General features: G+C 33.7%; 1 protein-coding gene across 7 annotated transcripts in view; it reads left to right on the forward strand.

The window, feature by feature from the left end:
- The window catches only part of PPM1A (protein phosphatase, Mg2+/Mn2+ dependent 1A), a 40144-nt gene extending 18173 nt beyond the window's left edge, over positions 1-21971 (forward strand). For 2 of the 7 annotated variants that reach the window (XM_036247753.1, XM_036247758.1), the window contains exons 2-7: positions 6516-7369; positions 10876-10993; positions 15188-15296; positions 17228-17285; positions 17363-17458; positions 18273-19740. In XM_036247753.1, coding sequence (XP_036103646.1) covers positions 6536-7369; positions 10876-10993; positions 15188-15296; positions 17228-17285; positions 17363-17401 — 1158 coding nt within the window. In that variant the 5' untranslated portion in view covers positions 6516-6535 and the 3' untranslated portion in view covers positions 17402-17458; positions 18273-19740. Of the gene's footprint in view, positions 1-2470; positions 2493-6515; positions 7370-10875; positions 10994-15187; positions 15297-17227; positions 17286-17362; positions 17459-18272; positions 19741-19762; positions 19877-21710 lie in introns of those variants that run through there. The other 5 variants (XM_036247741.1, XM_036247744.1, XM_036247761.1 and 2 more) reach the window with 5 other exon arrangements.
- The last annotated feature ends 4289 nt before the right edge of the window (positions 21972-26260 follow it).

Here is a 26260-nt window from a genome sequence, read left to right on the forward strand (position 1 = left end):
GAGAGAGAGACAGCGAAGTGAGAGAGACACATCAACTGGTTGCCTCCCACACGACCCCAACCAGGGCCAGGGACCAAGTTGCAACTGAGGTACGTGCCCTTGACCAGAATTGAACCCGCGACACTTTGGTCCACTGGCTGATGCTCTAATTGCTAAGCCAAACCGGCCTAATGTTTTTCATGCACCACCTACATCTTGGCCCTGCAGTGCTGTCTGAAACCATGTCTTATGTTGAAGGCTTGGTTTCTCTGATTTTTTTTTTTTTTTCTATCCTCACCCAAAGACATTTTTGCATTTATCTTCTGATAGAGTGGGAGGAAGGGAGGAGGAGTTGGGGGAGAGAGATGCCAATGTGAGAGAGACACATCGACTGGCTTGTCACCCACACAACCCCAACTGGGGCTGGGGACAAACTGCAACCAAGGTATGTATCCTTAGTGGAAATCGAACCCAGGACTCTCTGGTCCATGGGCTGACACTAACCGCTGAGCCAAACTGGCCAGGGCTCCCCTGAATCTTGATAACATCAAGATAGGCTTATCTCCGACAGAGAAAGACAAATACCATATGATCTCACTAAATATGTGGAATCTAATAAGAAAAATAAACTGATAAACAAAATAGAAATAGAGGCATGAATACATGGAACAGACTGACAGCTATCAGTGAGGAAGAGAGAAAGAAGGTGAAGGGATTAGCCAAAAAACATATATGCATAACACATAGATAACAGACAACTGTGTGGTGATAGCCAGAGGGAAAGGCAGGTAGGGAGCAGGTGGAGATGGGCAAAAGAGGAGGATGGGGATGAAAAGAGACTTTGCTTGGGTTAATGAGTACATGATGCAGTGTGCAAATGATGTTTTGTTGGGTTGTATGAAACCTGTATGATTTGGCCAACCAGTGTCACCCTAATAAATTAATTTTTTAAAAATGATTAGGCTTATCTCTCCAAGATACAGGCTAAAAGAGGATACATACTTCTGTTCACTGGGCACAAAATTTGAGTGACCCTCAGGTGTATCCCAGCTTTGCACAAGGACATTGTTAGTCCCTGTTATTGTTCCCTGCAGAATGTGGACTTCTCTCCATCAGTGTTACTTGAGCCTAGGAGTTTAACAGATTTAGCTTCACAGAGACTTTGTATTTTAAAAGTTTATCTTTAGTGGGTGGCTTGGTCTTTTAATGTTCTGTTTTATAGTTAATCTATTTTATTTATTTATTTATTTTTATCCTCACCTGAGGACATTTTTCCATTTTTGGTTCAGATGAGTGGGAGGGAGAGAGAGGAAGAGAAAGAGAGAAACATCGACGTGAAAGGGACACATCGAGTGGCTGCCACCCACACAACTCAACCAGGGCCGGGGACAAACCGCAACTGAGGTACATGCCCTTAGCAGGAACCGAACCCGGGTCTCTCCGGACCGCAGGCCAACGCTCTAACCGCTGAGCCAAGCTGGCCAGGGCAGTTAATCTATTTTTAAAATACATCTGAAACAGATGAGTACTTCATAGTGTGAATATATAATTAAATGGAATTCAACATTTAAAATTAATGCAGATCATATATATCCTTCAGAAAAGTACCAGTTTACCTACTCTCCTAGCTAAGAAAAGGACATATTTTTACTTATTTGCCAATAGTAGGCATTATAAATTTTAAATCTTTGATAACGTAATATGTAAAAACAAACTTGTGTTTAATGGCTAGTGAGATTGGTAGTCATTGCTCAGTGTTTATTGGCCACTTGTATTTTATTAATTGAATTGCCTGTTCATGTTCTTTGTCCATTTCTTTTCTTTTATTTATTTATTTATTTTTTTTTTTTTTTTATCCTCACCTGAGGACATTTTTCCATTTTTTGTTCAGGTAGAGTGGGAGGGAGAGAGAGGAACAGAGAGAGAGAGAGAAACATCCAGGGCTGGGGACAAACTGCAACCGAGGTACGCGCCCTTAGCGGGAACCGAACCCGGGTCTCTCAGGACCGCAGGCCGACGCTCTAACCACTGAACCAAACCGGCCAGGGCAATTTCTTTTCTTTTAAATTGTTTATTTTGTGGTCTTCTGGGAGCCTTTTGCCTGTTTTAGGAATATTAACTTTATTATATGTATTGCAAATACTTATTTAAAAATATTTGCTATTCAAGTTTATGAGCTGTATTTAATAGTGTAGAGGTTTTTTTCTCTAGAGTCAATTTTTATTCTTTGCAATCAGTCTTTTCCTTTTTGCCATCAATATCATACTTAAAGTCTTTTTCTACCATAAGATTATAGAAATATTTGCCTAGATGTGCTTGTATGGTTTTATTAGTAGTATTTCAAACTTAAATCTTTAATCACCTGGTATTTATTTTAAGATGTGCAGTGGAGATTCAACAGGAATATAATTCACCTGTTCTAACACCATTTATTGAATTTTTGTTCTCACAGCTCTTCTGACTCTCAATTCTATTCCATTGAACAATTCCCTCTTAAATTGTTTTAATATTAGGTATGGCAACTTCTCATGTTTTTTAGACTCTTTTGGCTATTCTCAAACATTTATTCTTTCATATAAATTTTGGAATCAAGGTCTGGGAACAAAAAGATCCTGTTGTAATTATATTGAACTTACTGATTAATAAAGGGAAGATAAACATCTTTACAATAATGACTCTTTCTATCCAAGAAAAAGTAGTGTCTTTTATCCTGAGGCTCTCTTCTTAAAGGTTCTGAAGATTTGTTATTAATTTTTAAATTAGATATACTTGTATTTTTCTAAGTGGTGGTGGTGGTGGTGATTATTTCTATAGTCAGGTAACTTTATTGAACTTTCTTTATTCCTAATAATGTTTTAGATTTTGAGTTTGCCATCATATAGTCATTATATGCAAATAATAGGTTGATCTCATTCCAATTTTATGCCTCTTTTTAGAAAAATCTTAACCTGCATTTATCACTATTTTTAAACATTGCTAAATAATAGGGTTAAGAGCAGAGTTATTGTTTTCTGAGAATTGTTCTAATAACTATGTTTCCTGTTTGGCTTGAAATATGTATTATATTATGGAATGAATTTTATCAGATCCCTTTTAGCATACGAAGAGATGATCATATGGTTTTTCTCCTTTGAACTTTTTAAAAGATGACGTATATTAAAGGTTGCTGAATGTTGGCTCATAGTTAAATTCCTAAAATGATTCCTAGTTGGTGACCTGTAATAAATGCTTATGTTTTACATAGGGTTTTTTGCATCTGTATTGATGAGTGTGTTTAGATTATAGGTTTATTAGTGCTATCTTTGTCCATTTTTATATCAGGATTATGGTAGATTTGTGAAAACATGTGGGAAGTTTTTTCTCTGTTGGGTAATTTAAATAATTTGGGAATTATGTTCTTTTATGGCTTGAAAGATAGTGGTTATGAAATTGTCTCGTCCAGTGCACTTTTATTTTTAATGACTTTTGAAAACAATTCAAAAACAGAGTGTAATAAACTCTTTATTTATCTAAATGACCAACTATTGCTAGCATTTTGCTGCATTTGTCTTATTAACTTTCTTTTTCCCCCCTCTATATGTGCACATGCATATTCGCTTTACTCACACAAATGTACAGGTGTCCCAAAAAGATATATACACACTTTAACAGCTGATAACTTGCTTAATTCTCACTCCTTTTCAGGTTTAACTGATTTGAAATAATGGGTGAAGCCAGACTAAGCTTTGAACGAAGAAAATTTATCCACTAGACTTTTTATGGGGGTACATAAAAGATCAAGTTTGCAATACAAAACCGGCAACAGTCAAAGAATTGAGGGCAGCTACTGAAAGAGAATGCACACAAATACTGAATGAAATGATTCTTAATATTTGCTATTCCGTTGCTTCATATTATCAGCAGTGCATGGACCAGAACGGATATGAGTTTGAAAACAGGTGTTGACAAAACAATTAAACAATGTCTGTAGATTCTATTACATTTTTAAAATGAAATATATTTTAATAAACACTGGCTTTATAATTATTCAAACTATTATATACATTTGGGGGGGATACCCTATATATATAAGCAGTGCACAATCACACATTACACTTTGTTGTAATATCATTTTGGTTTTCTTTAACCTGGGATAGTTCTTCAATCTTTTGTTTTTTTGGTTTTCATTAGCCCTGGAGTTTTTTTTGAGGGATAGTTCTTTGACAACTTCTTTTGTTCCAGAATTACAGGCCTTTATATGCTTCCAGTTCTAGAAAAAAATTTGGTAATTTGTTTTCCAAGAACATTGTCAGTTTTCTTAATAGTTTCAAATTTATTAGCAAAGAATTGTACCATGTGTTTTATAAAATGTAAAACAAGAAATAAAACACCTTTCTATCTGTGAGGTAAGTCTAGCCTGTTTAGTTTCTGGTTTAGTTTTTCTCAATTAGGCTAACTAGTGGTTTACCTATTTTACTCATTATTCTCTAATATAACATCATATTTACCTTAATTTTTCATAATACACTCCTTTAACTTTCCTAGGGTTAGGGTTAGAGTCCTGATTCCTCTGAATTGATCATTTGAGTGACTTTGGCCAAGTTCTTTAGTCTCACTAAGGTTCTTCATCTGTAAATTGGAGATAATATTATTACATATTTTTAGGGTTGTTAAGGAGAATGAGTGAGATAATGCTTGTAAAACACTGAGAGTGTTTAGAATTCTTAAACAGTGCCATTAAGGTCCATCATATTAATCTTTGTTCAGTCAAAACACTCACCCTTGCCATAATGTGTGTCAACCTGGTGTCAGAACAGTAATCTGATGAATATCGACATAAGGAATGGATGATGACTAGTTTTTTTTTTTTATTTACCTTCTATTAGTGGAATTATAATAGGGGACAGAGGAGTAGTTAGGAGATTACTTTATTGCACCAACCAGACAGACTTCTCTGCCTGTGTATTAGTTTGACCCTAGTAGGAAAAGGAACAGGGAGAGGTTGCTGGCAAACTATTTCTTTTTTCTTCTTCCCCTTTCTCTCCTAGCTGCTTCTCAGAGCTTAGCATCGCCAACATCATCAATCCCCTAGTCTCATAACTATATCCTGATTTACCTAGGTATTTTTTCCTATTCCTGCCCCCTACTACCCATCTCCACTTCACCTCCATTAAATCTCATTCTATCTTTTTTTCAGATTGTTTTGTTTAGTTGTGACTCATTTGATGACTTAGACCCCACATCTCTACATTCCTAGGCTATTATGCAAGTAAAGGACAACCTAAATCCTGACCAACTGTCTCCCTGCCTTATGTGGGCCCATTTCACATCAGGGGTTTTAGTTTTTGATTATTGTTAAAGGATTAGATTAACTAAACTTTCAGGCTTGTCCATAGGGCTGTCCATAGACCCTTTCATCTCCTTTACAATTTATACCTAATAGTCATAGAATACAATAATAATGATACATGTTATTAACACTAGATCAGTAGATTATAGTAGGTTCATTTGATGTATTTAAGCTTTGTTATATGTATGTTTAATTGCTTTGCAACTTGAAATTTAGAGCTGAACCACTTACGGTAATTTAATAACTTACTGGCTGTATCAAAGACTGAAAAATCTATGGAAAGGGTCAAATTTAAGTAGGCCTTAAAGAATGGGTATGCTTTTTTTTATAAGTAGGGAGGCGAGGCAAAGGCTCAAAGGGAAGAGCATGCAGATTTGGACCTTTGTGAATAGATCATTTTACTTTTTCAAAGGATTGATGGAGTAGGAATAAAACAAGTAATTTCAAACTTCGAAAAGTTTCAGTGTTCCACTAAGATTTTTGAATCGGTAGGCTTTTTGTATGTCCTGTGGATTTACTTGGCTTTTCTTTTTTCTTTTTTTTTATTCTAACAGAGGACATTTTTGCATTTATCTTCAGATAGAGCAGGAAGGAGAGAGGGAGGAAAAGAGACAGAGAAACATCAGTGTGAGAGAGACACATCAAGTGGTTGCCACCCACACGACCCCAACCGGGCCAGGGACAAACTGCAACTGAGGTACGCGCCCTTAGCAGGAACCGAACCCGGGACTCTCTGGTCTGTGGGCCGATGCTCTAACCACTGAAAAAACTGGCCAGGGCTCACTTGGCTTTTCTTGATGTATAGACATAAAATTTAGTTCTGAGATTCCCTAAAAGAGTCATATGTTTAGTGCATCCTTAAACGCATGGCCTAGTTTATTTAAGTTGGTGGCTGCTGCCAAGTCTTCTTTCTGTCTCAAGTGGTTATGCCTTGAAAAGTGTGTCGGATCTGCCATTTTTATCCTGATGCTTTAGTTCTCTCTGCCTGTTGTCCATTCTTAGCTGTTCCTGATCAGTCTTTCCCCCAATTCTTCCTTGTTAATCTCCAGGTTCCAAGTCAGCAATACAATGAATGTCTGCTTATCACAAGAGTTGTCCATTCCTATTGAAAGCTTTCTTTGTATCTCCTTCACTCTTAAAAAGGTTGTTGGCTATGTATTTTGTTTACAAAGTAGTTATTAACTTTCTTGTTTCTCTTCCTTTGCAGACCTAAAGGATCAAGACATAATGGGAGCATTTTTAGACAAGCCAAAGATGGAAAAACATAATGCCCAGGGGCAGGGTAATGGGTTGCGATATGGGCTAAGCAGCATGCAAGGCTGGCGAGTTGAAATGGAGGATGCACATACAGCTGTGATTGGTTTGCCAAGCGGACTTGAAACATGGTCATTCTTTGCTGTGTATGATGGGCATGCTGGTTCTCAGGTTGCCAAATACTGCTGTGAGCATTTATTAGATCACATCACCAATAACCAAGATTTTAAAGGGTCTGCAGGAGCACCTTCTGTGGAAAATGTAAAGAATGGAATCAGAACAGGTTTTCTGGAGATTGATGAACACATGAGAGTTATGTCAGAGAAGAAACATGGTGCAGATAGAAGTGGGTCAACAGCTGTGGGTGTCTTAATTTCTCCTCAACATACTTATTTCATTAACTGTGGAGACTCAAGAGGTTTACTTTGTAGGAACAGGAAAGTTCACTTCTTCACACAAGATCACAAACCAAGTAATCCTCTGGAAAAAGAACGAATTCAGAATGCCGGTGGTTCTGTAATGATTCAGCGTGTGAATGGCTCTCTGGCTGTATCGAGGGCCCTTGGAGACTTTGATTACAAATGTGTCCATGGAAAAGGTCCTACAGAGCAGCTTGTCTCACCAGAGCCTGAAGTCCATGATATTGAAAGATCTGAAGAAGATGATCAGTTCATTATCCTTGCATGTGATGGTATTTGGGATGTTATGGGAAATGAAGAGCTGTGTGATTTTGTAAGATCCAGACTTGAAGTCACTGATGACCTTGAGAAAGTTTGCAATGAGGTAGTCGACACCTGTTTGTATAAGGTACCTAAACTTTTTTTTTTTTTTGAAGATAAAATGGTTTTATGCCATCTTAATTACTATAGTATTTAGTCATCTTAGAACCTGGTAGTTATCAGAAATAAGATTTTGGCATAATTGGGATACTCTTCACCAGTTATGAAACTATAGGAGCACTTTTTAAAAACTGTTTTTTTCGCCCTGGCCAGTTTGGCTCAGCGGTTAGAGCGTCAGCCTGCGGTCCAGAGAGACCCAGGTTTGGTTCCCGGTAAGGGCATGTACTTCAGTTGCAGTTTTTCCCCAGCCCTGATTGGGTCGTGCAGGTGGCAGCCACTCGATATGTAACTTTCACATTGATGTTTCTCTCTCTCTTCCTCCCACTCTATCTGAACAAAAAAATGAAAAAAATGTCTTTGGGTAAGGATAAAAAATAAAATAAAATAAATAAAAATATTTTTTTCTTTATTGATTTCAGAGAGAGAGGAAGGGAGAGGGAAATAGATAGAAACATTGATGAAGAGAACATCGATTGGCCGCCTCCTACATGTCCCCCACTGGGCCCTGGGCCCTGGGCCCATAACCTGGGCATGTGCCCTGGCTGGGAACCAAACTGGTGACCTCTTGGTGCATGGGTCGATGCTCAACCTCTGAGCCACACCAGCTGGGCTATAGGAGCACTTTTTATAAGTAAATTATCCCCTTACCAAATATGCAAGTTATAATTAGAATGTTTAGTCTTTTAGTAACCATGACTACTTGAGTTTTTTTTAATATTGTGTAACATTGTCAACAGTAAAAAGATTATGTAAAAAAAGTGCATGCTTTTAAAAAGAATAGCAAGAAGTTAGGCCTGAGTATCTGTAAATGAAAAGTATTTTAGAGTTTTAATATTTTTTATCATGTGATATCTCAGTACATTTAGTGCTTTGAGACTATAGTGTAATGAATCTGTAGCACCAACAAAGAGAATTTAGTCCTCAGTTGGTGTGATATAATAGAAATAGTCTTGGATGTAGAGTCAGAAGAATTTGTGTGCATCTGTATGACTTCAGCTTAGCTATTTAAACTATCTGGAAAATCAGTTTCCTTAATTGTAAAAAAGTTAAGAAATATTGATACACCATCTCATGAGGTGGTTGGAATAATCAAATGGGATCGTGGATATAGATGAGCCAGCTCAGCACCTTTATTTTACAGAGGAAGATGAAGTAAGAGAAGCCTCTGTGACTTAAGAGTCATACAAACCTGGAATTAGGCTTATTACCGCTATTACTTGTGTACTCTAAAGTTTAAACAAATTGTTCAACTTCAGCTATTGAATGGAGATAATAGTATATAACTCAGGATTGTTAAGGAACTAAATTAATGAGCTAATGTACGCTTATGAAGTGCCTGGTTTATAGCAGATAGTTTATACTGGATACATGCTGTTCCCCATCCTAGAGAAGTTAAAAATGACTTCTGCAGGGTTACACAATTTACTTCTCTCAAGTTTAGTGTTCTTTCTACCACACTGTTCTCTTGTCAGTAATGCTCCTTAACTAATTCTTTTGATTGTTTTAAGCAAATGTTGATTATGTACAACTCTTCTGAGGCTATAGTATATTTGATTTTCCTTTAACATACAGAAATAGAACATCAACAAAATATTCTTTGTACTTTTTTAAGCTCATTGCCAGCTCTACTTAAAATCTTAATTAAAATCTGATCAGACCTGGCTGGTTAGGCTCAGCTGTTAGAGTGTCAGCTCACGGACCAAAGAGTCACAGGTTCGATTCCAGCCAAGGGCATGTACCTTGGTTGCGGTTCATCCCCAGTTGTGAGGGAAGCATCCAATTGATGTGTCTCTCTCTCTGTCTCTCCCCCACCCCCCTCCCTTCCACTCTGTCTGGAGATAATTGGGGAAAAAAATATCCTCGGGTGAGGATTTAAAAAAAAAAAAAAAGATAAAATCTGATTATTCTTAGAAACCAGTTTTATGTAACATCTAACACAAATCTAGTTTATGTAACATTCAACACTTAAGTTAAAAAAATCAATAGAGCCCTGGCCGGTTTTGTTCAGCGGTTAGAGCGTCAACCTGCGGTACAGAGAGACCTGGGTTCGGTTCCCGCTAAGGGCACGTACCATGGTTGCAGTTTGTCCCCGATCCCAGTTGGGGTAGTGTGGGTGGCAACCAGTCGATGTGTCTTTCTCACATTGATGTTTATCTCTCTCTTCCTCTCTCTCTCTTGCTCTATCTGAAGATAAATGCAAAAATGTCCTTGGGTGAGGATTAAAAATAATAATAATAAATGGAGCCACAACTTAATAGTGTACACTGTTAATTTTTTAATTTGGGGAGAATCAAACAGTGATGCGTATGTTCTTTGTCCCTGTTAGTATGCATAAAAATAGCATCTATTTGTGGGTTTATTCTGTAGCACTTGAGAATTAAATACTTCTTAGCTTAATTCAAAGCTGTTTTCTTAAGAGAATTGTCGGATTCAGATATTAGTAAATTATGGCTCAGATTCTATTTTTTCTCTTCAGCATTCTACCCTGTTTTAAAAAATTATTCAGCCCAGGCTCAGTTGGTTGGGCATTGTCTCATGCACCAAAACGTTGCTGATTCAAATCCTAGTCAGGGCACACTCCCCAGTTGTGGGCTTAATCCGCCTGTAAGGGGGTGTGTAGGAGGTAGTCGATGGATGTTATGCTCTCTCTCTTCTCCTTCTTTCTAAAATATTATTCAGTACCTTATCATTTGCCACATTTTATGCAATTATCCCAAGATTTTTTATTATTAAATTTGTATTGTTTGCTTAAACTAATGATAGATGGTCGATTTTCCCATATACTGAGATTAAATGTTTAAAATAAAAAAGTTAACTCTAATTACTAATAGGAAGTGGAAGTATGGGGAGTCCAACAGCAATTCAAGTATTTTAATTATAGCATTTTGAATTACCTAGGTGTCTTTAAAAATTAATGTGCTTTCTAAAAGTTGTCAATTGTTTTGGATTATGAAAGTTAAAAACTGGTTTATAAACTTTATATACATAGTTTTACTTCTAATTCCATGTCTACTTAAGCAAATTAATAAGCCCTACAATTTATTATAATTTATTTTTAATGTAAATTTGTCAAGTAAACATAAGTACAGGTCAAATTCTATTTAAGGAATACCCCTGGAATTTTCTATTTTGTTGAATTAAATGTCTGTGTATATGTGTATTTGTCTTTAGATATCACTTCAAATTAAGTAGGCCATGTAAATGTTCAGAAATATTTAATTTTATAGATTTTTAAAAAATGATTGTTGCAGTGGAATTTAACCTTAGTGTTTCAGTCCTGTCTTACTGTGTACTATATATACTATATGTGTTGGGGGGGTATTCCTTCTACAGATGCATATATTTTTTCATCTTTAGAAACTATATATTTTAGTGAAACAAGTATATTTGTAATTGGCATGGTTATAAAAGTTCACAAGGCTTTCAAGAGCAAAAAGAAAACCAAAATATTTTCTCAAATTTTTTTCTTCCCAGGGAAGTCGAGACAACATGAGTGTGATATTGATCTGTTTCCCAAATGCACCCAAAGTTTCACCGGAAGCAGTGAAGAAGGAGGCAGAGTTGGACAAGTACCTGGAAAGCAGAGTAGAAGGTGGATCATTTAACAAAAAATAAGTAGCTTTATTAAAGAAAAACCTCAGCACAATCAAACTTTAACATTAGCTTTTATATCTTGACATGCCTTTGACACCTAGTGTTTAGTGTACAAAAGTGGGAAAGGGCATTTCTGTAGCAGCTGTTTAGATGTTTGTGATTGTTTTTATCACAGTTATACTAGAAATAATAACCAGTATGGCCCTGTACATTCTGTTCAGGATACTTTTGTTTAAAAAGGCTCAAGTGTTTGTATGCTTTAAAGTTCTTGATGAATTCACTGGCATGAGTAATTTTATGCCAGGAAAGCCTGATTTGTGGTTTATTTCATTATAGATATATTATTTATGATGGTGATCATTTAATTACCATCTTTCTATGTAAAGCTGTGTATATGAATTTAAGATCTTTAGGGTTTTTTGTGCTTTTTTAAAAATAACTTGAAGATCACAGCCTGGTTATTAAAAACTTTCATGTGCCACCGCTTTTAAAATTTTATTTTAAACTGTTTTAAGGCTTTCTTGCCAAAGTCATACACTGCCACACCTGGACAAAATAACCTGACTAGAAGACATTCAAGGTCTGTACCTGGCAGAAATGAAAAGGCTGAATAAAATCAAGAAATAAGTTTGGAATATATTTGTCAGAATTCTGCAAATTACTTTGAGACAATTAGAAAGATGTTTGTAACTCTCAAATGTAATACCTTTAAATATTTGAAAAAAATTGAATTATCTTTAATGAAGTTACTATTTGATATAAATATTAAATCTTCAGAGAATTCCAGTTTACTGCATATAAGCCATAAGCATGTAAATTATGCAGTTTCTTTAAGCAGAAAAAATTGGCATGCCTATAATAGCATTAAAATGCATTTTGGGCTCCTAACATCATTAATTTGCACGTTAAAGACCTCTAATAGCATGTAAGCATTGACACACTATCCTGCTGTGCCTGCATTATTAAAATCAATATGCACTTTAATTTTGTTTTCCCCCTTTTTACTCTTTGATACCAGTTATCAATCTGATACTAGAATCATGATTGATTTTGATTTGCAGTACTATCTAGAGCTGCTATTATGTTTTTATAGTTCTCCACTTGATAGTGATATATTTAGTACTTCATGTATGTTCTTGTTTAGTGTTTCATTCATTGGATATACTATTCAATGAGTTTGTTTCTTCACCAAGGGTCTCAGAATTTTTATATTTTAAATGAATCATTTCAATGTAAGTTATTTATATAAAATACAGTAAAATAAAATATTTAGAATGGTACCAAGTCATATCACATTGATTTAAGCTGCTGGTTAGTGGAAAAATATGAAGCCGTAAGAATATGTATTGGGATAAGTTGATATTTAATATATTGGCACTTTAGAGTAACTTGGGCATATATGTTTTCTTACTGATTTAAAAAAACAGGAATAAGTACTTTAGTTTTACTTATTATGAAATGGGATCAAATTTTAGAAATAAGTTGCTGCTTTTCTTTTTAGTGTGCACTATTAAATTTTTTATGCAATTCTAAATAATTGCTTTAGATATACAATTTTATGATACACTATTAAATTTTATATTGCTTATTATTGAGCAAGAATTGTCACTTGAACAGTTTACACTATTACTCAATGTTTTTTATATGTTGTAGTGTTATTACACTTGTACCATTCAGTTGGAGATTATTATGTCAAATACATAAGATATTCTTTACTGAGGTAGATTTTATGAAACTGGGACTAGAGAATAAATATTACATTAATTAAAACCACTACTATATTTAAAATATAGAAAGAATGTAACTATTTGCATTATAAAAGTTGTCTTGTGTTAAAAAGTGGAAGATACTGAATTTAGCTTCTAAAACAGACACCGAATACCTTTTTCTTTCTTTTTTTCATTAAATACATGTCTTCAGTAAATTACTGTGGCTTATTAAACTTCATTCGATTTGTTTTGAATACTTTTGGCTACTCTGTCTACATCACAGAAAAGAACACAGGTTTTTCAGCTTTCCTGCTATTATCTGTGCCCTTCTAAAAGTTGACTCTCTCGGGTTGTGAAAAGATTCAGATCATAATTTAAACCATACTGCCTAAGGTTGTAGTCCTTCTAAGCCAATTTAAGATTATATTTGTACGTACATAAATCTCTGCTACTGACTGCCCAATCTTTAAAGTTGCTAATTTAGAGATAACTGCTAGCATCCCTCAGACTTGGTGGAGGGAAGTGGGGAAAAGCAGAATGTGTTTATATGTGAGTATGTGAAACATAGAGCTTCTATACATATATGTTCTTCCATAAAAGGCATTCCGTCTTTTTACAGTTCTAATTAAAATGTATAGCCCAAGAACAATTAAAGGACTACTTAATAAAATTCTTTTTATTTTTTAAAAGCAGAAAGAAGCAAGGCTAGTGTAGTATTAATGGTCAGATCATTTAAATGTACATTATTATCCCCCGTGGAATAGGAGATATTAACAGTTTTTAAAGTCTTACATTTTTTTAAGAATTTGTCTTCCTGTAATTTTCTTCACAATTAAAATATCCTAATTTATATTTTAACAAAGGAGATGTAAGATACATCAAACATAGATGATTCAAGGTAATGTTTTTCAGATCTAAAACCATCATTGATTGAATTTATCATCAGTGTTCATTTCTATTATGTCTAGTTATCCAATAATTGTATTGGCTTAGCAGAGACTGTATGTTAAGTGTAATACAGTTTTAGATTGTGAAATTGTGCAGTTTAGGTAAGCATCAAATTCCTTTATTTTTGTACAGCAGATTTCCAGCATTAGAACTATGTAGAATAAATATACTAGATGTTAAAGATTACACAATAAAGGAACTTGGCAAACCAAATCTGAGATCCTTGCTTTTTGTTCAGATTTAAGACTGTGCTTTTTTAAAGGCAAAATATAATAGATGGCAAAATTTGGCCTTAATTCTAAAAAAATAGTTTGAGCCATTTAAAGAAATATGGGTAGTATTGTCTGTCTTTTAGTATGTGGCTTTAAGGATGGATTAATATTTTGAGATTTGATCAAAGGATGAAAGATCTTTATATGTATTGTTATTTTCAAAGGTATTTACAAATTGAGAACTAGAATGATAATTTTCTTGCCCCAAAGGTGACAAAAACAATATCTTAGTATAAACATTACAAAACAAAAAATTGAACAAAACTTGAACATAAAACTTACACAAATACCTTTGGCATGATTTTGCAGTTAGAATAAATATGCTAAAACTTGCTAAGTAAAGACTTCTTGTATTTAAAGTGAATAGTTTGAGAGTTCTTTAAATTGCTTGTACATAATTGTTGGTATTCTGTATGAGTAACAATATGCATCTGCATGGCAACACTGTAGATCATATCACTACTCATTTAATAACTGAATGTTTTGAAATTAATGATATTAAATGCAGTTGTATGATTTATCTTTTTTTTTTTCTTTTTAAAAATTTTGTTATGAAATTTAGACTTTTTTCCATTCTGTAGACTTTGTTCAAATAATCAACTAAGGAAAAGTTATATGTCTCTTTATTGCTTAAAGATACTTTAGACAAAAATTAAACTGGGAATGGTGTTTGAGTAACCTAATCTGCATATGCTACTTACGTATCATTTTGCAAATATGAAATTATATGTAAAAATAATTTGCATTAGTATATAATCAGTAAATTCCCCTATACTTAAAGGTTACTTTTTTTCCCAAGTCTTGAAATTGGTATTTTTGTTGTTGTTGTTCTTGTTGTTGTTGTTCTTGTTTTAATCTGTGTAGTGTATTTTCAGGGTAAAGTTCAGGAAACATGTTTCCAGTGTAAAGAGAGGAGTTGATCTCAGAAGTAACTAGTTGGCATCTTAAGAAGAATATTCTCATTTGTACACACGTATTTCTGATTATGGAATATATTGATTTTAACGTAAAATTTTGTTTTTACATTTTTGTCTTGTTTATTTTCATTCTTTACAATTACTTATGGAAAATATCTTCTATGTCATTTTGTTCATCCCTTAGTCATAAATTTTCAAAGGTCAACTTCATTTTTTTTTCTTATACCAGTTTAGAAAATCTCTGATGTGGTAGATGCCATCTTTAAAAACCTAAGTTATCTTTGTTTCATTTTTTTTTTAATTAAATTTGGATAACACTTACAAAAAAAGTACTTCTGATTCCCAGAAATCATAAAGAAGCAGGGGGAAGGCGTCCCAGACTTAGTCCATGTGATGCGCACATTAGCAAGTGAGAACATCCCCAGCCTCCCACCAGGAGGTGAATTGGCAAGCAAGTAAGTTATATTCTGCATACTCTTATGATTTATCTCAGTACATGAAAATGTTAGGTGTTTGTTGATTAAATGTATATTTACCTAATTTCTAAAGTGATGCAATTATCTTTAGAATGTTTAATTTGTGGTTCAGTGTTTTTCAGTATTAATGATATATGGTGTTTGTTTAGAATAGGTATCAGAATGTTACTGTTTTTAACTAATTACACTGAAGGCTGTCCCTAGTGGAGGTTTGGATTATTATATTGATTTCCTCATATAGCATAAATGAGATAATATAGCGAAAGAATTTTTTTTAATTAAATACTATAGCACTACAAAATTCTAAGTGTCATCATTATTCCTACTATTATAATTTGATTTTATCAAGCCCTGGATAATTTACCTCAGAGATTAGCATCTTTCTCCTCCTCCATGGGGGCCATTTTTTTACATCTGAGTTTTCCCAGTGTTTTTAATTGTCGATGGCTGGCAAGTTAGGTTTTGGTGTAAGGTTGTATTTCTTGCTTTTTTCTCTGTGCACTTTATTTCATAGAGCCAGACTTATCTGTGTTAAATATTAAGTTTACATCTTTATAAACTAAAGTGGAAACTTTTATCCCTTTTATAATTTAAGGCTTAAAACATTTTTACCTTAGATATCTATATAATTTACCTACAATGATATATTGTCTAATTTCTTTGATTCTACTGTGTTCTCTAAATGCAGCTGTTTTCTTTATAATCCTTTCACTAAATAGCCATTATAAAACTTCCTGTTTGAAGCTTTTATTAATTTTTTTTTTGCAAACCCTTTCTTCCAATATAACCTTTGAAGTGATCGTTTATAAAATTATTTCAAATCGCCCTGGCTGGTTTGGTTCAGCAGTTGGAGCATTGGCCTGCAGACCAGAGAGTCCTGGGTTCGGTTCCCACTAGCGGCACGTACCAAAAAAAAGGTTAAAATTACTTCAAATCAATTTTGGAAGTAGGGAAGCTATAACTTAAATACCACTACATATGTTTTTTAAACAAAATATTATTCACAAAAATAATTCCTAAACTTATTAGGGAAATGTCATATTTCACATTTCACTTTGTTGTTGCTTTTTAATCCTCATCCAAAGATGCGTTTTTATTAATTTTTTTTTTTAATAGAGAGGAAGGGGGGGAAAACAAACATCGATGTGAGAGAGAAACATTGATCAATTGCTTTCTGTATGTACGTACCCCTCCCCTGCACCCCACACCCTCCCAAAATGGGGATCAAACCCACAAGCTAGGTATGTGCCCCGACCAGGAATCAAACCCGAGACCTTTTGGTATACCAGATGACGCTCCAACCATCTGAGCCACCCAGCCAGGGCTACATTTCCCTTTTAATAAAGCTGTTTTAAAGGGGCATTACAATAGGCACAGACTTAAATGTAAAATATATATGAATTTTATTGCAACAGAAGTTAAAGTGACTTCTTCAAAACTAACATTCAGTTTTTAACCAGAATATTATATCTTAAGAACTGCATCATTGCTAACTCATAGCTATGTACACCAGTTCAAATAGAAACAGACCATATAGGCTGATTTTTTTTTTTTTTTGTACGTGCCCCTAGCGGGAAGCGAACCTGGGACTCTCCGGTCCGCAGGCCGACGCTCCAACCACTGAGCAAAACTGGCCAGGGCTGATTTTTTTTTTAATCATGACTTTTAGTCTTCTATAAAAGTTGGGTTGGTGGAATGTTACATTTTAGAGTAAATTTACTTCTATTCTAACTTTAAGCCCCAATTATTTTAAAGTGAGGCTCACTTATTGATAGCAAGAAATAAAACTAAAATAATTTTCAAGTGTAAGATTATCTTTGACATTTTAAGGAACACCTGGCTGTGAATTATTAAACAATTTTATGCTCTGAAGAAGAATTAACTTTCTGCATTTTTTTTTTTTTATTTAGGCGGAATATCATTGAAGCCGTTTACAATAGACTGAATCCTTACAAAAATGATGACACTGTAAGTAGCATTTTAGTTCCCTCTCCCTTCCCTTCCCCTCCTCTCTAAATGCATATCCTTCCTACCTGTTTTTGCAGAGCTGTTCACTGCACCCATTCTTTTACACACACCCTTGATTGATTGCTCTGAACTCAGCCTGCACCACAGTTCTAGTGATTGAGGACATAATCATGGTGAGTGGCCACCTCTCTCAAAAAAGAAGAAAGTCCCTTTGAGTTATTGTGGGTTTTTTAAGCCTTTACAAGCAATCAACTTTAAAAGGTTTGCCTCCACTAGACATTTTTTTGAAATTGGGAGTGTAATATCTCTACTTAGAATCTCAAATTATTCTGAGTTTGTAAGCAGCTACAAAAGAACTTCAAAATGCCCATCTCCACTAAATAGTTTTTATGGTTGGATATAACCTTTGCCAGAATCTGAAGTATATAATACTTCACTTAAATATTAAAGTAGAGAATTCTGTTTATGTAAAAAGACATTAGAATGCCATTCTTCAATTAAGTTTCCTGTTACCGTTGTGTTGTAGTTTGATTTACAGAAAGTGCTAACTTCAAATCATTTGGGCAATCTTTGAAATATTTTATATATTGCATTAGGAAGCCTCCTCAAATCTCGTATTATTTGAGGTCTTAATCTCTTACTCAATAAAAGTTTATGAAAGTAGTGTTCTAATAAAATAAATTGGGTTTTATTGAGGAAAAAATAAAATTCTTGGTAATTTTATTGGTTTAGAAACACATTTGATCAACCTCATGGTAAAGTCATATTTCAAGTAGTATTTTAGTCCAAAACAAGACAAAGGGTTAACAATTTTTTTAAAGATTAAATATTGATATTTCATATACACATTACACACATACTTTAAAAAACATATTCTGAAAGTCAACTTTATAAAACCTATTTTCCAGAATTATCCAGAGAGTAATTTATTTTGGCACCTCTAAGCTTTAATTTAGTTCTTGTTTTGCTCTGTTTCCTTTTATAAAGGACTCTACATCAGCTGATGATATGTGGTAAAACTGCTCATCTAGCCATGGAGTTTACCTTTACCTTCACCTCCAAAGGAGGAGAGTACAGCTCAACTTCATTGAACCTTTTAACATCCATCCTCAACTTAAAAGAAGGGCATATGACATGGGTGAGAGTGATTACACCAGAGAACTTCAGCAGTACAACAGCTAGCCCAGAACTGATTTTTTTTGTAAATTTGAGACTTATGTAAACGTGTTTTCAAACCATAATTCATGTTGTAAATCAGACTCCAGCAATTTTTGTTGTATGATTTTGTTTTTTGTAAAGTGTAATTGTCCTTGTACAAAATGCTCATATTTAATTATGAACTGCTTTAAATCACTATCAGAGAAACCAGAAATATTTGGCTTGTTGTGTGATGCAACAGATATATAGACCTTTCGAGTCATCTTGTGTTTGGACTTGAGTTGGGACAGGGAGAGCAGCAGCCATGTCAGCTAGACGCTCCGATGTGCACACGATTATGGAGAAAAATCCAAAATCTTAAAAAGCTGAGCATCCAGGGAGTTAATTGGAAATTATCTTAATGTTCTTGGCAGTGGGATTGGCATTGTTGATAAAGCTGGTCCCTTCATTTAACTGTCTTTTAGGTTCTCTACTTGTTGCCATGAGTATTGCCGGTTATACAGTATATTCATAAGAATATCAATCTTGGGGCTAAAATGCCTTCATTCTTTGCACCTCTTTTACAAGTCCTTACATTTAATTATCGATAAGCAGCAGCTTCCTACATAATAGTAGGAGACTGCCACATTTTGCTATCATGATTGGCTGGGCCTGCTGCTGTTCCTAGTAAGATATTCTGAATTCCATTTTATCAATAAAGCTTGATTTAACAAACAAGAAATTTAATCATGTATGTGTAATTCCTCCTTTACCCTGCCCTTTTAAAACACCATGCCACTGTAAATGAGAAGTTTCTTATGGGGAAAGATGTTAGTCTCTTTTAATTGGAACATCCTGTTACTCAAGGCATAGATGGAACTGTTTCTTTTCCATTAGCAAAACTAAAAGATTTAAGTCTCTGTTGCTCGTTAATCTATTTTTTAAATGGGTTTCTTTCTGGCTGCTTATTTTTCATTAAGATATGTATCAGCTCAAATTTGCCTACTGTTTAATTAAAATAATTGTCAGTTTGACAATCTAACACTCTATGGTAGGTGTGTGTGTTTGTGAGTGTGTTTGCCTGTGATTTTTTATTGGCCCATGTCTTTAGAATCCTAGTAGTTAAGATGTATTTGTGATTTGAAATATAGCATGTTGATAATATTTAGCTGTTGGCCTTTAAAAATAACTTTCAAAGTTTAAAGAACTGTAGATATAAAAATAACCTAATTTAATTTAGGCTTAATTCCTCTGATTAAGCATGTGAAAGTAAGTTTTAAAATCTGTCACATTGAAAAGACTACTGTTCTGTGCCCTTCTGTATTTTTTTGTCTCTTTAGGTTGAATATTGTATTTATCACCATGTAATTTAATCATTCAGTAGGCAGATTCCCCACTAGAAAACTATTAAAATGCTACATTTGAATACGAAATCAAAACTTTGTGTATAAAAGGTAATATAATCAGTTTTGTTATATTTGTTTTTTCCATAATTTGGAAATATACACATTTGTATATATAGCCTTAAAACTAATGTAAAATTAGGGGAGTAGTGGGAAAAGTAATGTGAAATGTCTCAGATTTAAGTAGTTACATACCAGCAAAATCTTTTCATTATCCCTCTTATTCATGAGGTGATTAAATGTAAGTTAATTGTATTTAATTTATATCTTAATCTAGCATGAATGAAGAAAAACAAGCACTATTTATATTTAGAAATTCATAACAGTTGGAATTACAGAACCAATTTCGTACTTAACTTACAAATAAATGCTTAATGTCTAAATCTGTGGTAAAGTGCGAAGTATGATAATGTTCTAAGTTATGGCTTTGCAAGCATCTAAATGTGCATTTAATGAATAGCAGTGCTTCTAGTATAGATTGATTACCAAACATACTGGTACTGAAGACCAAATCCCTATTACAAGAAGCCTGGTCCTTAATTTTTTAAGTAGACTTGAGTTTTTAGTTCTGGAAATTTCAAAACCTTGAATTAGTTTTTGAAATGAAAAATCTTAAATCACAAGTAAGATATATGATAGATAGCTATATTTTAAACCATAACCGCATATATAGTCTTTTTAAATTTGAGAATCTTTAAATTAAAAAAAAAGGTTAAAATATTCCTCTGTTAAAGTTATTAGTACTGAAATAAGGGTTGGAAGTGAGAGAAAACTGTATTAAGTGTGATCTAAGAAGACTAAATCTTTTCCACATGAGTCAGCATTGCCATATCAGATGTAGTTTTTCATTATATAAATATAGGAAGAAAGTATACATTTTAACAGCAAACTGTTCTTCATTCCTGGGGGTAATGGTGTGGTGGTAGGGAACCAACCACACTTTTAAAAGGCACTTTTGCACCTCTGTTGTGCACTTCATTTGTGTACCACTTAAATTCTTGACCTCCCACCCCCTTTTGTGTGCTATCAGCATCTCAGGGCAATGACTCAAAATTTTTTGATGTGTTGTATGTTATTTTCTTTGGAGGGAAAAAGTTCATTGTGTGATGATAATATACTATTCAAAATGTATTTTGTTTAAAAGTTTTAATAGGATGAACCCACTTTGCTGCTTTTAATAGGAGATTCATTTTGTATAGTAGCAGACTCTTGTTACCCTAACATTAAAGAGTTTCACTGATCTCTTATTGTTTTAGCAAGGTAAACTCTTAATTTCTACTTTCTTAGAGAATATACTTTTACAGATAACAAAAGCAGTTCTCAATATTAGCATTCACTTTTAAAAATCCTAGAGATATTTTTCTTACTCAGCTTTAGAACTATTTCAAACATATTTTTAATTATAAAGTATTAACTTGCTTCTAGAATACTATGCAATTAGTGTACTGCTTTCACCACATAATTTTTTTAACTAAATAACAATAAAAAATTTGGATCAGAGAATAAGTCAATTATGTAATTCAGATAATCTGAATTATAGCAGTACTTTTAGTGATCATTTATTTGACCATATATTAATCCAACTAATAATTCAGCTTTTTCAGAAAATATATTGAGTAGTTATCTGCAACACACTGTTCTAGGCAAAGTATCTTCTACTATAAGGAAATGAATAAATAGGTCCTTGCCCTCAAGGAGTTTACACTTGAGTAGAATTTATAATCTAACATATGTTAATAATATAACTAGATCACTCATCCAAAAAACTAGTTATTGCCCACCTACTTCTGCCAGATAATTTCCTTAATAAGACAGGGCTCTGCCCTAAAGAGCTGATTTGTACTTCCTTTATTAACTTGAAAATCTGTTTATCTTCTCCACAAAGTTAAAAATCACATTAAAAAGAAAATTTTGCTCAGCATAGAAATAAAGTTGGACTGATGAAGCTCAAGTCTATTCAGTATGCTTGAATGCCTATAACAAATGGCCTTTACTCTCCTGCTGAGAGCTGCAAGTCAGAGCAAAAGGTAATGAATTTCTTAGAATTCTACAACCCTGAAAATTTTGGTGTATTTTGAGTTGAAGGCATATATATATAGTTTAAGTAAAACTCTATTCTTGAAAACATACTGTCAGTGCTAATATCTAGTTTTAACTAAATGATTACTATGTGTTTTAATTTTTAAAAATAATTTCACTGCCTATCTTTATTGGACAAATTCATATAGGAATTCAGTTTGTGATTTCTAAAAGAAATGATTAAATTGGTTAAGGGTTTTCTTTTTTGTTTTGTTTTAATTTTGAATTTCATGATGTGTATACTTTTAATTCATAAAGTTTGAATGAGAGGTTTAAGCCTCAATGTTTTGATTGCTGTTTATACAGTATTATGTTAGGATTTGGTATTAGACAATATTTCAGTATATAAATGTCACTCATGTGAGGTTTAAGGAACCTTAAAGTGTTTCATATACTTTTGCTTGCAGATCCTGCTGATGAGGTGACCATTTTAAATTGAGTCATCTAAGTCTTCTAATTAGGGTTTTTTCAGGATTTAGGAAGTCTTTAAAATTTTAGAAGCTTAATTTTACTTTATTTCTTTCAATAATGTGCCATGAGTTTTGGATTGTCTTTGTTCTAAATTAAATATTCAGAATATGCTTGAAATATTTAAGAATACATTTTCTAAAAGTTATGAATATAATACTGTATTATTTTGTTGGTCAGAATAATGTGTCAGTTAAGTGTTAGTTATTACTAATAGAATGCTATCTGCAGACATGATGAGAGACATTAGGCTCTACTTCAATGTCAAATGAGCATTTCCACTTCACCTCAAGACAGATGATTTCCCTTTTACCTGCTTTTATATATTAAATTTGTGGCTTCTGATCCTAATTATATTACCAGCAGGTAGGAGTGTGCCAATTGGAAAAACTCAAATGTATTGAAATTGTAATTGAAAACTTAGATGCAGGAAAAGGTTGTTTAAATTGATATCATAACAGAATTACATTTTTGTTTGTCCTTATCCTGCATGAAATGTTGCTTCATTTCCTGTACTAGCTTCTTGGTGTTTTCTCTCCTTTTTTTTTTTTCCCAGAGTAAAATAGGCCAATTACATTTTTTTTTTCAGCAAGAAAACTTGGGAAATGGAGTAGTGGGGATATGCCAGTGAGGATGATAGAGGAGGATTACTCTTAGTTATTTTTAAAATCAGGAAGATCTTCCTTGGACTCAGCTGTATATTGTTAAGAACTGTTCCATTACAAAAACTAACCCCTGCTTCAAATAATTTGATTTTTCCAAGGGAAATAATAAAAATCACAGCTTCTTCAACATAGAAACAACTGAGAAAAATGAATTCACTGTTTCTTCACCACAAAACCCAACTTTCAGTTCTTTTCATTACTCCAAACCCAGTTTTCTAGTAATATCTTTGTCATTGAACTAAATGTTTAGAAAAATTCATTTTTCCTTTCTTTTTACATAGTCCTCTTGACCCAGTAAAAGACATTTAATAATGTTTGCATTTGTGTGGTACTACCTGAAGTTAGATTTTTGTAGGAGATTGGGTAATGATTAGGTTTAGGCATGAATTCACTATAGCATTTGTTCTTAACCTTTTAGGCTTATAGGCCCTTTGAGACTGGTGAATCCTAGGAACTTTCTTACCCAGGAAAATGTACATAACTCCTCAAAATACACCATATTGCAGTGGTTCAGGGGGCCCTGGTTAAGATCCCATACTATAGTACAAAAGGGCATCAGCTTTTTTCCTGCAAAGCCATAAGAAATATTTAAAGGGCATTAAAATAATTTAACTCTTTTAAGGAATTGTTTTACTTTTTAAAAAATTGAGGAAGTAGATGTGAGCCTAGCTTGGAATCTGACATTAAAATATTAATTTTAAAGGTTGTGTTTTGGGGAAATGGAGAGTGATTAAAGGTGAAAAAATAGTGAGGATAGTTTTGGAGGATAACATTATTCTCTGATTTTGCCACTTTTGAAAGTAAGCAGAAAAGAGGTAAAACAAATTGAGTGTTTCTGGAATGTTTCTGACCTTAATAGTGCAGATGTATTATATTCACAAACAACCCATGTAACTGTCAGATCTCACTCAGGTTTTAAGATTCAAGCTTCCTGGTGTTAGAGTTCATTAAATGTTTAATTCACTTCAGATTCCAAAGAACTAGATATTTTCTTACTGGTGCAGAATGTTAAAATGGGATCTAACATGTAGCCACCAATATACAGGATTAATGAGATTTCTACTAAAATATACCTACCATGAAAAAATTCATTAGCTTGTTGCATTTGTTGCCAAAATTGGATGTTCGGTTACAGTTTATTTATTTCCCATTTATGGGAATTTTGAAGCAGCACTCATTTTCTTAGCTGGTTAACCCTTAACTAAGTCAACAATAAGAAAATACCTTTGCCCTGGCCGGTTTGGCTCAGCGGTTGGAGCGTCGGCCTGCGGTACGAGAGACCCGGGTTCGGTTTCCGCTAAGGGCACGTACCTCGGTTGCAGTTTGTCCCCGGCCCTGGTTGGTCTTGCGGGTGGCAGCCACTCGATGTGTCCCTTCACATCGATGTTTCTCTCTCTCTCTCTTCCTCTCTCTCCCTCCCGCTCTATCTGAACAAAAAAAAAAAAGGAAAAATGTCCTCGGGTGAGGATAAAAAAAAAAAAAAGAAAATACCTTTTTTGTAGTAATATATCCTGTTCTGCTTGGTTTCACTCTTGAAATGATTTCTCTGAATTTGTATAAATGTTATGAGTGGAAAGACCATATACATGTTGAAAGCATGTTGCATAATAATATAGATAGATTTTTTTAATCTATAAGTGTAACAAAACTAATACAACTGCAGAAACATTTTTCCAAAGTACGGTGTATAACAAAATTCTCCACAGTAACTCACCAACTCTGCAGTTTATGTAATCCAGACTTTTAAAGAAATTCCATAAATGTATATTTTGTATTATGTACCATTTCCTGGCCTAAAGAAATTAGTTCAGTTCTAACTTTAAGAGTGTACTTTTTGTTTTCAAGTCCATCAAAGAAATTTTATTCAGCCTGTGAATGGTTGCGAATTATATGTGAGATGAAAAGTAGAAATAATCTCTAGTTTTCAAAACTGGTGCATCTAAATAAACAGGCAATTGTATAACGTGTGTGTATTTATGATTGATACTGCAAGCAGCATTTTTATTCTGGCTAGAAATTAGAAATTTTGAAATTAGTTTCTAGGAAATCTTAAAAATTTTTTCAACTGAACTTAATTAATTTACTATAAAAAATGGATCTGATAGTCATAATTTGAACTAGACCTCTCTCTTCCTGACTTTAGGAAGATGACTGAAAGCCAGTAAGTTTGGATCAATGGTTATTTTCAATGAAAACGTTCCAGAAATAAAGAAAACAGAGGTAGTTCCAATTTGGCAAGAACATTCCCATTGTCTTTTTTTTATTATTATTTTATATATATATTTCTCCCTTGAAGAGTTGAAATTGGGAATTGGGAGTGGTCTGCAAAAGAACTTCTCCACATAGTACCCACTTTGTAGTAGACTGTGTGTGTGTGTGTGTGTGTGTGTGTGTGTGTTTAGGATATTTATTTCCTTTGCTAATTTTGTAAAGTAACCAGGTTTTATTACCTGTGTTTATTCTTGTCTGAAAGTGACTTATTTTAGAGGCTTGCACAATTAAATGAAATTTTAGAGTACATTGAATTGGTGATGTAAGTGAACTTCGGTGACTACAAGAGCTTCTTTTGTTTGTTGTAAAATTTGTGATGAAAACACAATAATGAGGCCTCCTAACCAATGGTAGCAAGTCTTAGTACTAAGGAAGGTTGAGACAGATAAGGATTTACTTAGCTATGTGTAGCTAGTACCTGTTCACTTGCCAAGGTGTACCCTTTTGTTTTGTCATTTTTCATTTGAAAGTTGAAGTTAGATTTTTGTGGGTTTTTTTAATTAAACTTATTTCAATTATTTTTCCCCTTAATTGATTACTTACTGAGAAACTAATATTGGGGTACTCATCTTTCTCCTTTTTCCTTGTTACCGCTTAATAGCTTAGACTGAAATTCTCATTAAATCACAGAAATTTCAATTCCAATTAAAAAGTCTATAGATTACCCAGAAAAACTTGGCTTTCATGTCCTCCGTAGGACTTTGTTTATTTGCCAAAAAACATATGTTCTGCTGCTGCTGCTGCTGCTGCTGCTGCTGCTGCTGCTTGTCTACATAGGTTTATATTTATTTGTTCTGATACCTTATTAAGGTGATTCAGAGTATCTAAAAAGCTTTTTATTAGTGTTTCATGTTAATAGCTGTATTATTACCTAAATAGTGGATTTGCTAAACAATACTACATGTGTGTCGTCTGTTCTCTGCTATAGTTTAGGTCTAGGCTTGGGTCTTCC

Source organism: Molossus molossus, unplaced genomic scaffold (genome assembly GCF_014108415.1).
Source record: "Molossus molossus isolate mMolMol1 unplaced genomic scaffold, mMolMol1.p scaffold_m16_p_1, whole genome shotgun sequence".
In the NCBI taxonomy this organism is placed as follows: domain Eukaryota; kingdom Metazoa; phylum Chordata; class Mammalia; order Chiroptera; family Molossidae; genus Molossus; species Molossus molossus.